Source organism: Gavialis gangeticus, unplaced genomic scaffold, assembly GCF_001723915.1.
Source record: "Gavialis gangeticus isolate Ggan-Ray unplaced genomic scaffold, GavGan_comp1, whole genome shotgun sequence".
In the NCBI taxonomy this organism is placed as follows: Eukaryota; Metazoa; Chordata; order Crocodylia; family Gavialidae; genus Gavialis; species Gavialis gangeticus.
Window position 1 is genome coordinate 37,289,180 of NW_017729000.1, and position 16,323 is coordinate 37,305,502.

The 16,323-nt window shown below is 42.0% G+C and overlaps 1 protein-coding gene across 2 annotated transcripts in view; it reads left to right on the forward strand.

Moving 5' to 3' along the window:
• SPDL1 (spindle apparatus coiled-coil protein 1) overlaps window positions 1-16,323 on the forward strand; it is a 47,850-nt gene that overhangs the window by 19,442 nt on the left and 12,085 nt on the right. Inside the window, exons 9-11 of one of the 2 annotated variants that reach the window (XM_019506520.1) lie at window positions 1,307-1,401; window positions 6,769-6,956; window positions 9,129-9,474. In XM_019506520.1, coding sequence (XP_019362065.1) covers window positions 1,307-1,401; window positions 6,769-6,956; window positions 9,129-9,474 — 629 coding nt within the window. The remainder of the gene's footprint in view (window positions 1-1,306; window positions 1,402-6,768; window positions 6,957-9,128; window positions 9,475-16,323) is intronic. The other variant, XM_019506522.1, reaches the window with a different exon arrangement.

Sequence of the window (16,323 nt, forward strand, 5' to 3'; positions counted from 1 at the left end):
CTGGGCACTTTAACCCAGTCCCCCGTTGCCCCCCCAACCCCAATAGACTTAGCAGCTGGAGGCAGCTGTGTCCAGTGTGGTACGGGCTGCTGCCTGTTTAGTCTATGACCAAATCGCTGAAGCAGCCAAAGATTTTCCGAATTGATTCAGAGCTCTTAATTGGGCTCCCGATTCGATTTGGATTTGGAGATTCGGTCTCTGAATTGGGCCAAATCTGTACTGAATTGAATCGGCTACCGAAGCTTTGCACAGCCCTATTGCTTTGTAACTCCAGGTCCATATTTGTACTGGGATAACAGAACTTGGGGAACCAAGTATTTCAGTATGTTAAAAAGTAACAGTAGGTCTTCCCTTTCAATTTCTCATATTGCGTAAAATACTATAAAACAAGTTCCATCTATGGCTAGTGGCATATTACCCATTAAATAGTTTTCATTATATATAGATGGCAGCTTTACTCAAGGGAAGGTTAAAAGCATGAGTAGAGAGAGGTACTTGGTCTTTAAGGTGTCACCCTACCCTGCCCTGCCTTCTACCTGACTTCAGACTAATGGGGCCAACTAGTATAGACATGTGTAACATTTTGTAGGTGGCAGCCTACTTTGTCAGACACTGTGCTTCATCATACATGAGGAATCAGCCTAAAGAACAATAAAAATTGCCACTAAAAATGCATGCCATGTGGGATGGACTTCAGCAGCTCACTGGCAAAGGAAGCACAAGATCCTTTTAGCTGTATATTTCCTAAAGCTCTTTAGGAAGTCTAGATGTCCAATTTCCATTAAAATTAAATTGGCCCCCAAATCAATTTGAGATCCAATATTTGGAAAAGGTTTCTAAGAACTCAGTGAAACATAACATTACATCAGGCTGGACTAAGTAATCCTTGTTGCTTGAAAACATTCACAAGTCATGCCTTTGACTTGCTGAAAGTAAAACATGGCTTTTTTGTAAGGCTTTAGGTATGATGAAGAGGCTGCAAAGTAACTTTAGAGTAAGATTTGAAGCAGTAAAGTGTGTGTCCTGAAGATCAGGTGGCAGTTGGATTCAGAGCTGCTTTTTTCTTCCTGAAAGCTGGCCCTTTACGGCCAGGATCAGTTGTTCAGTTCTGGGTCCCGTTGTTTTGAAGACCAATAAAAAAGCTGTATGATCAGCAAGGAGGCTTCTTTTCTTAATTTTGTAGAAAAATTTATTGACTTCATGCTTGGAAATTCTTGAAAATTTTGAATGTTAAAATTGGAACTAAAGTAAAACTCTACAACTGCGTTTGCAGTGGTTGACTTTTTTTACTCTTTCCTTGTATCAGACAGAGGAATTTAGATCCAGTAGTAGTTCAAAAGGTGGAGAATTTGAGGATGGCTGTTACGTAGATTTACTTCAAATGAAGCTTGAGAACTCAAAGTAAGTATGTGGTGGGGGTCTGAAGCCTAGAAATTAGTGTTTGGCTGTAATTTTATTCTAGAATTAGTATTCAGTTTTCTTAGTTGTTTGTGTGGTGTGTGTTCCATTTTTGGTGTATGTGTTCTGAGTGTCTATCTGGGGCTGTGTCCACTGCCTTTGGTGTCCATGTGTGCCCATGTGGAAAATGCAAAAAAAAGCAGCCCAGCCTACCACTAAGTTTCTTTCAGACCACAGCTAATGAATAAAGCTCTTCTATACCTGCATCTTGATGCCTCCATTTGTTCTTAACTGTAATTGTATGCACCATAATGTTAGCTGAAGATCTTTAAGGTCTGTTCACAAACTCTTTGATAGCCTTAACTCTCTGTCTCTTTCTCGATCTTCCCTCCTTCCTCTTCTCCCCTTCCCCCTGTCTCTTACCTTGTTGCATTCTCTCCTTTCTTTTTTTTGTCCCATTTCCCAGGGATGTTAATGGCTTAAGTCTATTGGCTCTTGTGAGGTAGCAGTTTCAATACATGTTAGACAAATTGGTAGGACTGGATCAAAATAAATCTCATGAAATTCAGTAAGGACAAGTACAGTCCTGCACTTGGAAAAAAACAATCCCATGCACTGGTATGACTGGAGTCTGACTGGCTAAACAGCAATTCTGCAGAAAGACCCAGAGGTTACATTGCACAATAAGCTGAATATGAACAAATCGTGTGCCCATGTTGTGAAGGTGGTTAACAGCATGCTGGGCTGCATTAGCAGGGGTGTTGCCAGTACATCAAGGGAAGTGATTCTTCCCCTCTATTCAGCACTGGTGAGGCTACATCTGGAGTACTGTGTCCAGTTTTGGGTTCCCCACTACAGAAAGGATGTGGACAAATATGAGAAAGTTGAGTGGAGGGCAATGAAAATGGTTAGGCGGCTGGGGAATGTGACTTCTGAGCAGAAGCTGAGGAACCTGGGTTTATTTAGTTTGGAGAAGAGAAGACTAAGAGGAGATTTAGTAACAACTTTCAATTACCTGAAAGGTGGTTTCAAAGAGGATGGAGCTAGACTGTTCTCAGTGGTGGTAGATGACAGAACTAAAGAGTAATGGTCTCCAGCTGCAGCAAGCGAAGTTTAGGTTAGATATGAGGAAACACCTTCTCACTAGGAGGGTAGTAAAGCACTGGAACAGGTTACTCAGGGAGGTTGTAGAATCTCCATCCTTGAAGGTTTTAAAGACTGACTAGATAAAGCCTCAGCTGGGATGATCTAGTTGGGATGGTCCTGCTTTGAGCAGTGGGTTGGACTAAATTACCTCCTGAGGTTCCTTTCTACTCTTATTTTCTGTGAAGCTCACGTGAGATGCTTTCTAACTGGTTTATCTCTGATGTTAATAGCAAGTGCTTTCCCAAAACAGAACCATTAGAATGAGCCATGTGCAAAAGGCAGGATGTATGGAGCTACTGAACTTCAGGCTGGACAAACCTGGGGAATTCCAGTCTTGGTTCAGGAGAGCATCTGTTAGATACATCAGCTTTCTCTTCAAAAATTGGGGTGGCTTTAGTTTTTCTTAGGACAGTTTAAACCTTGCTCTTCAGAAATGGAGAATGTGCTTGTCTCGGAAGAGCAGGCATTGATGCCCAGTGATAATTAATGGCAAGCCATTTAAGCTGGGTCAGACTCCAAAGAGCCCCATTCAGATACTTCACTGTCTGAATTGGTACCATCTTAAGAATGAAAGCTAATTTATTTTTGTATTGAAGCTAGAACATCTGATTACCATCATTATGAATATTTCCCCCTAATCATTGTGGGAATAGTCTGTTTGTACCAATCACTGTATATTAATGCTAAGTGTATTAGCCCTGTACTTTTTTTTTTTCCCTCTGACAGTTTTGCTGTCTCTGTGAAACCAAAGAAGTATTCAGTACAAAGCAGTCTACAAATATGAGAAGCTAGTAGCCTTAGCCGTTAACAAAGCTAAATATTTTTTCCACAATACTGGTGCTTTTTACCTTACAACCATTGAAGTTTCCCCAAGGTCAGGGTCTTCTAGAATCACCACAGCATTTTCAAGTCGAACAGTGCCCTTTTTAGACTTAAAATGCTCTTCTGTTTTTTAAGCTTTTCTCACAAGAGGAGGGACAGCACCCTACTTAATCTCCAATGTACCTTTTTATGGATATGTATCTGCAGTAACACAGAGCTTGATTTCTGTCTTGGTGTAATGGGCATAAAAGAGTAGGCATAAGCTCTGGTACACCTCCCTGTCTCCCACCTCCTTCCATTCAGTGTTGCTGAATGTAGGTACCTTGGAGTCCTTGGCATCTTCACTAATATGCCATATCTCTTAAGTCAGGGGTACCACCTCCCTTACTCCGTGCTAGAAGTGTCTGCCGTAAACAGAATCTGAGCCCCATGCAATTTTTTTTTAATGGAATACAGCTAATGTGGCCGATTGGCAATAATGAAGGAAGTTGTCTTGCCTGTGAAAGACAACTGTGACCTAGATGTGGGATGGGGGAGGAGCTTTGGAGATGCGTTGAGCCAAATACCTGAAGATACTGGCTGAAGAGATGCAAGGTTCCTTACAAATGTTCAGAAACCACCCATGCCTCTACTTGGGCACATCTTGTTAATGAGGCTGTTATGGGCCATATTTATTATTTATGGCAAACTCCTTGTACAATTTACCGTTACCACTTAAAAATAGGGGAGGGGGAGAAGTATTACTAACTATTTTCTACTGAAGCAATGTCTACATAGGTCCTAAGTACCTGGCTGTAGTGAATAAGCAGACTATGGACAGAGGTAGCTTTAATTGATATAAAACTTGCGGGGGGGCTTGTCTCTCAGGAGAATGTGGCAGCTATAATGTGCTTGTTACCCATGTGCTCCTGTAGCAATAAAAGTCATAAAAATTGACCCCGAGTGAAATAGGATTAACTTTGCACTGGTTCTGTTATAACTGTATTGCTACAGGCACTTGCAGAGAGAACACTTATGTCCTGACAGCTGATATCAATCTTATAATATCTATACAGTGGTTTGTGTGGGATTATTTTAGGTTGGTCCTTATCCCCAGATGCAAACAGCGGGTGAGGATCTCTTTCCTCACTTGGATAAGAAATATTACTCTACAATTTAGAACTGGGGGGTTAGTAAACTACCAGATGTAATTTGACTTAGTTAAAATTTAAATTCTCAACACTGACAGAGCAGAGTGGATGTCCTTCATTCCAAGGAGGCAGTTAAGTTATGCCTATGCAGGTTAAGTGAGCATCATGCAGAGATACCTCAAGCTTAGCTGTGTTTGTGGTTTCTGAATGTAGTCAGTCTGATTACATTATCAGCCCAGGCAAAGTGCTGTTCTGAGCCATGTCAGTGTTGCAGTACTGCAGTTGTATTATTTCCATTTTCAACATATGGAGTTAGATGCGTGTGCATCTTTGCATGGCACTTCCCTGAACCTTACAGACTCTGAATTGCTAGGATATCTCTAGGCCAGAGATATCAAGCATGGCCTGAAGGCCAGATGTGGCTCATGGAGCTCCTCTGTCTGGCTTGGCAGGCAATTGGAAGTTATAGGGTACACTGAGTAGCCTGTTGCATAATTTGGAACTTCTGGCTCCAATGGGCCTGGGATCGGAGTAAGGATTTATATAGCCCCAATCGCCCTCTGGTGGTTTGCCTATTGCACTCCTTGGCTGTTGATTCTGGTGCCCTACACTGGAGCCACCACTGCCATGTGCCCCATTTTGGAACATGGATGTTCCAGCCTGGGTCATGGGGCATAAGGTGAGTTTGACACCCCTGTTCTAGGCACTTCTAAATGTTAACTGCATAATGACCTGTGACAGTGTCTCTCAGTTGCCAGGATGTCCTTATAAATTTCTGCAATCTGAGATCTATGCAAGTGTCCATGACAGATCTTCTCTTTCAGGGCCTAGATACTGACTGTACGATTCTTTTCCTTTTTCTTTTTCTTTTTGATATTTGGCTGACTACCTTCTGACTGACTTCAGATTAATACAGCTAACTACCTGTACCTCAAACTACCTAATTGCTAGTATGTCTCCTTAACTAGCTAATTAAAACGTTCTGAATGCTGCTTTGTGTGTAATGAAGATGAATTGCTGCAGGAAGAGAAGGAGGAGGCTGTGTACATGAGCTGCAGGATATCCTGCACCTAACAAGTAAAATGCTCCATCCGTATTTATGTTAATCTACAAAAATCTAGCACAAACTGGTTTGGCAACTGAGAAAAGATGACTTACTTTTAGTCCCTTGAGCCCTGGTCAAGAAAAAGGAATAGTGGCCTTCTGTTTCTGGTTTAAAAGGTTGAGAACCACTGGCTTAGGGCACTCCTTCAAAACCCTTTTTGAATTTGGTTCCCTGGTTGAGAACCACTTTTGTGCATCTTACCTCACTAGTTCTCAACCATAGTGCTGCCTAACACTTCTGCCTGGGCAGAACCATAAACCCTAAAGCAGGCAGAAGCAGAGGCATAAATGAGTTTTGTGCCCTGGGCAACACTTAACCCTATCCCCTCTGCCCAGGGCCACAGGGGTTTTGAGAAGAAGTGTGGTTTTACTTGCTCCTGGGGTCCTTGCACTTCTCTCCTCTAACAGATACTACAAGAGGCTGCTTCAGCCCACCCTTCTGGGAAAAGCGAAGGGCTGTGGCTGGAGTGCAAGCTGTTTCCACAGTCTTTTGTGGTCTGACACTGCATGCTTCTCCCAGAAACAGAAGCATAGGATAATCCCACCTGCCCAGCATGCCTCTGTTTTCTGTGTGGGGTTGGACCAAGAAGGGCTGTGAAGAGTGCATGCTTAAGTTGCAGCTCCTTCCCATTCAGCTGTGCAAGAGTCATGCAGGATAGTTATACTAATTCAAAATGAAAAGAAAATTGTAGGTTCCTAAAATTACAAGCAACTCTTCAGATCTGTAATCCATCTTTGTTTTTACAGAACAGCATTTTACTGAAGAAACTCAGCTTTGGGTTGGGTTTATATCAGGAAACTGCCCCTGAGTTCTCAACATTTTAGCTCAAATGATGTACTTCCAGTCCATACTTAGGAAACAACTCAAGTGTTTCCTGGATTTTGGTGGCCAAGTTAAGTAATTTTGTCCATACACAAGTCCATGTTAAAGGAATTTTCAAGGCACCATTTTACTACAAACTTAAATCAGTTTTTAAATATCTGCTAATTTCAAGTAGTGAGCATTATGTGAATAATTTATTGGATTCTATCAGGACTTTTTACTATCCAAGATCTGTGGTTCATGTGTAAAAACAGTCTAAATTCTTTTTACGTAACTTTATGAAAGGCTAACTACTGTATGTGTGTTGATGTTGTTGTTTCTTCCCCGTCCCTGTTCCCACTCCAGTAAGGAGACAGAAACTTTAAGAAATGAACTATCATTGCAAAGGATGAAAGCTTTGTATGAGAGCCAGAGAGTTCTGGAGGTAGAAAGGAAACTTTTTACACATGAGAGGCATTTGCAGATATGCCAGAGTGAGAACATGAACTTGCGTGTTTTGCTGGATGAGCTGAAAATGAAGTATGAACCTGAAGGTAAATATCTCTGATAACTAAGACTGAATAGAACAGATAAATATGTGATCATTAATTCTTGCCATGACAAAAAGGTTCATTCAGTCAGGTCAAGAGACATCTTTGTCCTGATCATAAACATACTACTTGGTAATTATGTTTAACATCTCCCTTTAACATAGACCATGAGTTGCTGGGACAAGAACGTTATCTAAAATCATTATTAAAATGATGAATATATTCAGTTTAATTTCACTAGATCATGAGGCAGGCAGAAGTGAGCTTGGCTTGGGGGAAAAGCAGCTACTCCCCCTCAGCACTGCCCAGCACTTCCTGCAGCAACCTCACGGAAGCTGTGCTGGGCTGCCCTGCACTCTCACTGCTGCCTCCAGGCTGCCCCATGGGGCAGCACAGAGAAGCTACAGAGCAGCCCAGTGCAGGTTCTGCGCAGCTGCTGTAGGAAGTGCTGGGCAGTGCTGAGGGGGAGAAGCTGCTTTTCCACCATGCTGAGCACACTTCTGCCTCACTGGCACTGCTGTTGCTGCTGCTGTCCAGCATGAGCAGGCGAGTCTGCAGCAGGCATGGGGCGGGGATGAGGTGTGTGCAGGTCCCCACTAGTACCGCAGGGCTGGGACCAGCAGCTGCCTACAAAGGCAATCCAGCATGGAGCCGTCCTAGCCCCACTGTGTGCCAAAGGCACAGTACTGAATTTCTCCCTTCTCCCAAAATGAGACAAGGAACCAAGAATGGTAAAAGATCAAAACTCTAATACAGAGGTGGGCAAAATACGGTGCAGGGCACACTGGGGCTGTGTGCTGCTGGCAGTGGTGGGGAAGTGTCAACGGCCACTTGGGCTCCAGGCTGTTACAGGGCAGAGGCAGGTGCTGAGTGGGGAGTGTGCAGGGACTTCCATGCACACCCCAGCATACCCACAAACCCTCCCCTGCAAACCCTACAACCACGCCATCCCTCGTGCCCCACAAAAAACGAAGCCACCCACACTCTCTCACAGGTCTCTGGGGAGAGAGCCCTGGCTCACTACTACCTGCACACACCCCACACACATGCACATACCCCCCCAGCCACCCTTCCCCTCCACACACCCCACAAACCCCATGCCCACCCACATGTTCCCTGCACCCATATCCACCCATACTCCCACACTGTCCCACACAGCCCTCCACACTCCTCCACACCCTCCTGCAATATACCAGAGTAAGGCTCTATTTTAAGCTATTATGCAATCACATTTATATACTTGATGCAAACACACACATATCAAGGCAAAAAAATCTTATTAAAATAAAATTAAAATGTTATTGTTTGATTTTTAATTTATAATTTGTGGGGTTTTTTTCCCCCCCGGTTCTAAGATGGCAAACCCCCTTCCCAAAAGGAGTACTTCTGGGGCAAGGGCAGGGACTTCTGGTGACAAAGGTCAGGGGTTAAGGGGTGGGACTTCTGGCACCAAGATGGCAGCCAGGGTGTGGGGCACCTGTCAAGAAGCAGGACTACCCTTGTGGTCCTCAACAGCTTGTCAAAACGCTTAAAGCAGTCCTCCACCTGAAATAATTGCCTGCCCCTGATTTTAGAAGTATCAGTGCCCAAAAGATTGATTGATAAAATTAAACATCTTCCTAACTTGGAAATTTCACATTTCAGGTAGGTCACAAAAGGGAAGAGGTGACTTTAGCCCCAGTAGCTGAAGACAGTAACTCCATCTTGATTATCTTGCAACCAGAACAGTACTGTAAAAATAATAGGTAGATTCTTAATGAAAAATCTGGGAAAATGCAAGGTTGTGAGGAAAGGAAAAGGATCTCAGGAGATGGAAGTGCCCTTAGACAAGGTTTTATGGAAAAGAACCAATTTCTGAGGTACTGGCTAGAGCTCTACCTTTTATTTTCTTGTCATCAAGACAATGAACCAAGAAGCCAGTGAAGGATGAAAAATTGATAGGGTGTTTTGCAGTTCAGTATGTTCTCTTAAAAGTCTAGACATAACTTGGAAGAACTGATATTGTCTGTAATAAAAAAACAAAAAAAAGTCACAAATGAGAAGCCTGTTGTCTCTTAAATACTAAAAAAAGCTATTTAGTTAGTTTGTGTAAATACATGAGTAAGTTGGTAATTGAACTCAGCCTAAGTGTATTCTTTTTGTATGTAAATACAAGTATATTTCTTTCTTTTCTAGAGCTAGTAAAAGTCCCAAAAAGTGTAACAAGGAGAGAGAAGATACCAGTAGGCACAACTTGTGAATGTTTAGATGGTAAAAATGCTTCAGTAAAGGAAAATGCTTTCATTCAGTCTTCAAGTAAGGAAGAAACAAAGTTAAGTGCTAAGAACTCTGAACAAAGTAGTGGTTTTGTGAAGAAGTATGCCGTTGAGGCAGAACCAGTGAATATAGTTCTTCTTCCGGCAGCACAAGTGACTGCACGTGAAAAGGAAAGGAAGAGTGTTAAAATCAGAGATGACCATTGTGATACCAAAACTGCAAATGAAAGAGATGGAAATAATTCTCTTACTTCAGCATCTTCCAGGTCAGTGTCATCTTATGTGTATGCTCGAGGCAGTCAGCACAGACCTGCATCTATTTTCTTTCGCTGCATGAACTATGCTATCCACTTCTTTATCTATCTTCTTAGTGTTGCATGCAGTGTTATTTCTCAATTTCAGCTGCCTACATTCAACTTCTCAAAGTTGTTTAGAAGGATGAAAATGATGGCTAATGAAAAAGATGCTTAGAATCATGGAACTGCATCTGCATTACTTAAATTTCCACATCACCTAAAATAAATGAAAGGTGTATAAATAACATGCTAAACATGATAGCTCAAATTCATTTTTTTCTCATAATGTTTTTTGTCATTCATTTAGTTTGAGACTGCCATACAAAGTAATGTTTCCCTACGTAAGGAATTTATGTAGAATAGCTGTTTTGCTTCAGATTTTCGCTAATTTAATTCCAGATAGCTTCCATATGTAGAAAAGCACTAAGGCTGTTTTTTGTGAGAAGGAACTGGAGGAGTAGCTTAAAATATATTCTTAATTTAGCATTGGGATTAATAAAACCTGTATCTTAAAAAAGAAAGAAAAAGAAAACTATTATCTTTCAACTGTATTTTTAAGGTTTTTGATAACACCTTTATTGGAACATGTGATAACATTCAATGCTACATTTAAATGTGTGTGCATCACATTTTGAAAAACAAACTGAATTTACTGAACCAAGATGAAACTATCACCTCCTAAGTGAAAATGCGAGTTATGTGAGAGGGGGGTCAAATAAATAACTTAATATTCTAAATAGCTCTAACTTTTGCCTGGATAAATAGAACGCCTTTTTCTCTCCCTCACCTGCTGATGTTTTGTCTGTCCATTTTCTTGTCGCAGGAGTATGCATGTGTTAAATATTTGGAAAGCATTTAAGGCCCAGATATATTGACATGACACTATGATATGTTTGCTGAATAAATCAAGTAAAACAGAAAACCACTCACAGCTATTTATAGGTTTTCAGGTCTGTTTCTGCACATTGTAGAGGTTAACTGTCTTCCAGTTTCATGAAGGCAATTCTAATATTAAACATCCAGAGAGAAGGGATGGAACAATGTTTTGCAAAAGCCAGTGAATTTGTTTTAGAAAGTTTTTTGCTTTGAGGTATTCATCCAGCCTATCATGGATGAAAAAAATTCTCCTAAAGCTTCACTTGGCCACTTCTTTTCAAGCCACCTAGTAGTATAGTTATTGGCTTTATGTTAACAGCTAATCAAAAATAATACTAGTTGCATGTATGATGATGATAATAATATAATAAGACAAATAATCTTACTAATACTAATTGCCCCTGACAGACATAATGATACTAGTTACATGTAGGCACAAAGCTAAGTGGAAAGAATGAAAGCTGAGGGCAAAATTGAAGTACAATTGGCTTGTTTTTGTCTTCATGTCTCTTCTGTATAGATACAATAAAAGGCTATTCCACTCTCATGAAAATATGATGAAGCTGGGTGTTTCCATAGTTTAAAAAATGCAGTTTTATAATGAATATAATGCGTAATTATGGAGATGTGTAATCTAATTTTAAATATGAATGACTAGCATTACACTGAGAGCTACTAAATGTCTTGGGAACAGTTTTTATTGGTAAAATGAAGACATTTACATAGGCTTGAATTATCAGCATTTGATTGAGAAAAGTATTTGATATGAATGTAGAATCGTTTGAGTGATTGGCTTTACAGTCATGGTTATGGAGCTATATGCATGTAAGTGACAGGCAGGAGAAAGTCATGAGTGACAAAAGAAAGTCAAGGCAGCCTTAAGTTTTACAAGGATGATGGCAGCTTCTGTTGCCTCCCCTTTTTCTCCCAGTCCCTGTGCTCTCAGTAGTGTGGTCTGCTGTGGGTTGGTAGATGCAGGGCCACACTGTCTGCCCACCCTGGCACTCTATGAGGTTCTCTCAAGGTGCCACAGTGCAAGGAGGCGAAAAACGTTGAGAGCCAATGCTCTAAAGCAATTTTTTGTGAAGATATTCTAGAAATATAAATCGAGTAGCAGAGACGGAACATTTACTTGTGCTGAATCTAGAAGGAAGGGTAAGAGAAAAGAGCAGATGTGAGACTGAAGATTGGAAAAGGTAAATTCAGTTGGTTAATGATGTTATTTCTCAGTTCTTGTATGAGAATGCTTTGACTATCTAGAACAGACAGGTAGCCTTCAACACTGGATGTGCAGGCCTCCCCTACATGTTACCTTTATGCCATGATTAATAAGTAAGTTGTGGCAGAAATGGGAAGGGTGCTGTAAGTGTGAGATATTAAAAAAAAAATACTTTTCATGGTAGCTTGTTTATATGGTTCCTCAAATTTGAACTTGTGACTGGGGCTAATAGTTAATAGTAAGTTTCTGGGCTGGGGTTGCACAGGACCTGGAACTGCCTCCTCTCCACATGGTCCAAGTCCCTGGATTGACAATCAGTTGATTTTTGTGGGGGGAATTTTTTTTTGCTTTTGCTGTGCTCCAAGGGGAGTGGATAGGGGATCAGAGCTTTCTACCTGGGGACTTTAAATCCTATGCCTGGCAGCTTTTTGTCCAGGGCCTTACTATGTATGCCCAACTGAAGGTTGCTTCAACTGCTAGCTTTGGAGAGCAGAGCATGGATAATTCCATTGCAGACAGAAGGTGGTTTAAATGCACTTCTGGTAGTGAAAAGGAGGGTTAAGACAGGTAGGTGGCAGGTTTGAGAGGTTGGTCAAGGAGGAGGGGATATTGGATAAATGGTCTTGAGGAACAGACAAAATTTTACAAAACAATTTTTATTTTGTTACTCTATTATTTGAGGATTGCATGCTCTCATTCCTATTTTTCCCAGCTTAAGGAAAGTGTTCTTTATTTAATATTTACAAAACCCTTTTTATTAACAAATGCAACTTATCAAATGACAATGTAACTTTTACATCCAATTATTTTAAAATATATATAAATGCAGATATTTGTCTTCTATGAACCATGCTCCCTTAACCCAAGTTGATGTCTACAGGACTATTGTTCTTTCTCTTTTCCTTTAGTTATGACAGCTCCTTTGTTTCAGTCAATGTTAAGTTTTTGTGCTTTTTCGTCTCTGTTTGACAATTCACTCCTTTTTTCTAAGAACTTTGCATAATACAGATCTTGCCATTTTCTACTCATCTTTGCTTTTAAATGATGAATTTATTTCCGTCTTGTTCTTCACTGTTAGCTTGTAGAACTTGCACTTTCCTTCAGTGTTCAAGAATGTTTCTTAAACTTTCTGGTTTGGAGGCAGGAAAAGATATTTGTTTTTAGCAAATTCCAAGAATTTTCAAGAAATTTAGCAAAGCATTTTTCCCTTCCTTCCCTGTTGAGCACTGACTTCATAAGACAACTTTTCCATTACTAAAACTTCCAAAACATCTTGAAACTAGATAGTGATTTTAGGGGTGTGACTTCTCCAGGGTTTTGTAATTATAAGGAAGAAAGTCTTCTGACTTGTTTTCTTCAACTTTCATCTTTTGAGAAATATCCCTGTGTTTGTTAAGTAGTTGCTGCAATAAACTCCAAAGGTTTTCTTTCCCCCTTTACCCACTGTGGAAAACTGATAGGTGATATAATTCACTCTAAGTGTGTGGCCTTTTTTCAGTGCCAAGGCTGTGCATTTATCCCAATGTAAAAAATCAGGGTTCACTGAGGATGCAGATGTGTTGGTATCACGGCACTAGCAGGCCCCAAACTCCCATCATTTTCAAAGATGCTGTCTGTCTTGCTGTAGAAGCCCTGAAAATTAGGGGTGGTAACTGTGGCAGGAAGCCACCTTTGTTTCTCCCCAAAATCTCTGCTCTGTGACAATTTGATTAGGATGGGCCCAGCAGAGGAGACACACCTATCTCTTTAGGTAACCTGAGATGGATACATTCCTGAGGGAGGGGGGACACCTGCTCCCTCTGCCTACGTGACTGGTATCAGCTACCTGGGTGAGGGGCTTCTACCTGGTGGGCTAGAGTCTGCCCAGCAACTAGTGATGTATTTCAAATTGGTTGGCCGACAGCCAACAGGTGCTGGCCTCCATTGGACCAGGTGAATGAGATCACAGGGGCTATGTAAGTTACGAATGCACAGGAGGAGGGGGCAGCAGCCATGCGGGGAACTCAGACTTAGAGAAGAGTTTTACCATCTGAAACTGGCTCTGTCCCCACATAACTCATGAGCTAGGAACAGCCTGCCTCCAGAGGGAATCTCCAACAGCCTCTGGATGATGCTTGTGAGTAAGCTGCTCAAGATCTGGTTAGATACACAGCTGATAGTAACTCAGATGCATGATCAAAAGGTTACCTCAGCCAGACTGTTTTGCTCTATGGGATTTCTATGATATTGCTCTATCTTGTACCCTATTTTCACCCTACCCCCTGTAATCAATAAAGTTCTCCCTTGTGACCGGTGTAGGAGACTTATTGAGGGGTGGGTCTAAATAATGCCTAAGAGGCCCCTTAGGTCTGCGGACTAAGGGAGACTTTCCTTTTTGGCCCCCGATTTGGGGAAGTGCCCCAAGTGCCTGTACTGGGTTGAGTACCCGTAGGACTATTAGGCCTGTGTTTCCCCGAGGACACGGGGCCGAGAGCATCCCTTCTCGGGGTGGTGGCAGCTTACGTTACCCCCAGGCTAGTGAGTGTGCCCCAGGAAGGGGGTCAGCCGGACACGAGGCACACCTAGTGAGGCACTCAGAGCCTGGAAGGTGGTCAGGCACAGTGAGGTGGGTGGCTCAATGCAGAAGCGCCCCTTACTGGCCCGCCACAGTAACAGGTACTTTCTACAACAAAGGCAAGCTCTCCAGCCATAGGCAGTAGGGGACTGTTCTTTGGATTCTCTTGGGGTCCCCAGTGGAGCCTGATCACTGAGAGCCAGGTCTCCTGTGCTGGGGAAGGGGGCAAGCTATTTATGATCAGTTGGTGAAAAACTGTAGCTGCCCAAAACAGTCCCCTACCCTGAAGGGATGGCAGGGCAAGAAGAACTGCTTTCCTAGCTCCACCACCCACAGCAGTGCCGCTGCTAAAGCCCCAGCTCTTGCCAAAGCTCTTGTAGTAACAGCAGGAATTCCTATTTTCTAACCCTACCCCTACTCCCTATGCTGCTTACCTACTCTACTGATCAAATTGATTCATGGAACATGTAGGTAGGGGTAGGAGTTGGACTTGCCACTTGAAAAGTCCCTGCTCTGTCCTGGACTGTGTTCAAGTGATGGCAGCAATTGGGGTCCTTAACAGTTTACTGTTGGCTAGCTCGGGAGTCATCTGTTCATTCATGCTCAGACACTTCATTTGTACTCAATAGTCAAATGGAAAAAAATATTTACGATTCTAGAAGCAAGGAATATTTGCCATTCTTGAATGATGGAGGGCTCCACCCTGGGAAGCAATAATTACCAAAACCACTCAATTTGCTGGGAGGTGGAGAAATGAGAAGACAGACAATTAGTTAAACATGAGCTTTTGGTTAACAGTGGTCAAAAGAACCAATGCAATTTTTGGGCATGCATAGTGTATAAATATATATAAGGTGAGTTTTTTTTCCCCAATTGGCATGGGGGGAAAAAAGCCCCACATCTTATATCATGCAAGGAAATCTCATTAAATACATTGTCTGTCATTAAATAGCTGCCAAAAGCAGCATGTGCTCAGAAATGGAAACCAACTATGAAGTTGATTTAAATGCAGCCAACACTGACCATGATTTTAAAATGGATGGCTCACATTGGTCAACTATGCTGATGGGAACCTACTACAAGGATAGGTTGGTATAGCCCCTCTGAGTAAGATATATTCTAGTGCCCATGTCATGCAGTCCCCCTCAGCACTGAGTCTTTTCAAGTCATGGTGAGCCAACATTGCATACATTTTTACTTTCTCTTCACTCCCACAGCTGAGTTGTTCCTTTTGTTTCCTTTTCTAATGATTCCTGTTTGTTCTGATGTAAATGCCTTAAGTGTCAGGCAGACATCAAATAGGGCCCCAAACAGTTCACCCTGAATCCCTCTGTCACCCCCTCTTTCAGCCTGGCACAAGACTAGTGTGGTCCTGCCCTCCGTGAGGTGAAGCTGGACCAAGTTGCTCTGCCCCACATCTGGATATAAATTTTTTGACTATCCCAGAACTCCTGACAAAAGCACCCAGTTCCGATCATGAGTGGAGGCACAATTAGCACCTGGATCCTTTGTTGGGGGTATCTGGAATATACACACTTACTGAGCAGTGCTGAGCTATGTAGTCACCATGGCTTAAAATGCTATTGACTGTGGTGGGCCTAGCCCAGTGAACGATATGGCAAATCATGAGCCTCTTGGCTTTGGACTCATGTCATGCATAGTTTATATTATATACAAGTAGGTACAGAAGTGCTACTTAAAAGTGTGCTTGTGGAGTACCAGTGCTAAAGTTTGTTCCTCACTTCTGTGAGCTCTGGGAGAGTAGGGTCTGACAGTGAGGAGAGGGGGAAAGGGCTGCTAGGGGAAAAAGTTGGGGGGAAGCAGTGAACAAAGGGCCTACCTGACCCCGTAGGCTTATTTTCCTTGCTGTAGCAGTGGGAGGGGGACAAATCCAAGGCAACCTTCTGATTATTAGATCCTACACTTGAAAATAATAACACATTTATAATTTTTCCATATATGGACTTTAGGTATTAGGAGGTTGTATTATAATCAGGGTCATCTTCTATTCAAGTAAATACAGTACCTTTGCAGATATCATATCAGTGCTATTTAGGAAGGCACATTCAATTCAAGTGTTTCCAGTTTATGGAAGATGGTTACAAGTGAGAGAGGGTTCAGTGAAGAGCTATGGAATTGAGCAAAGAATTGGAAAACATATTTTGAGTTA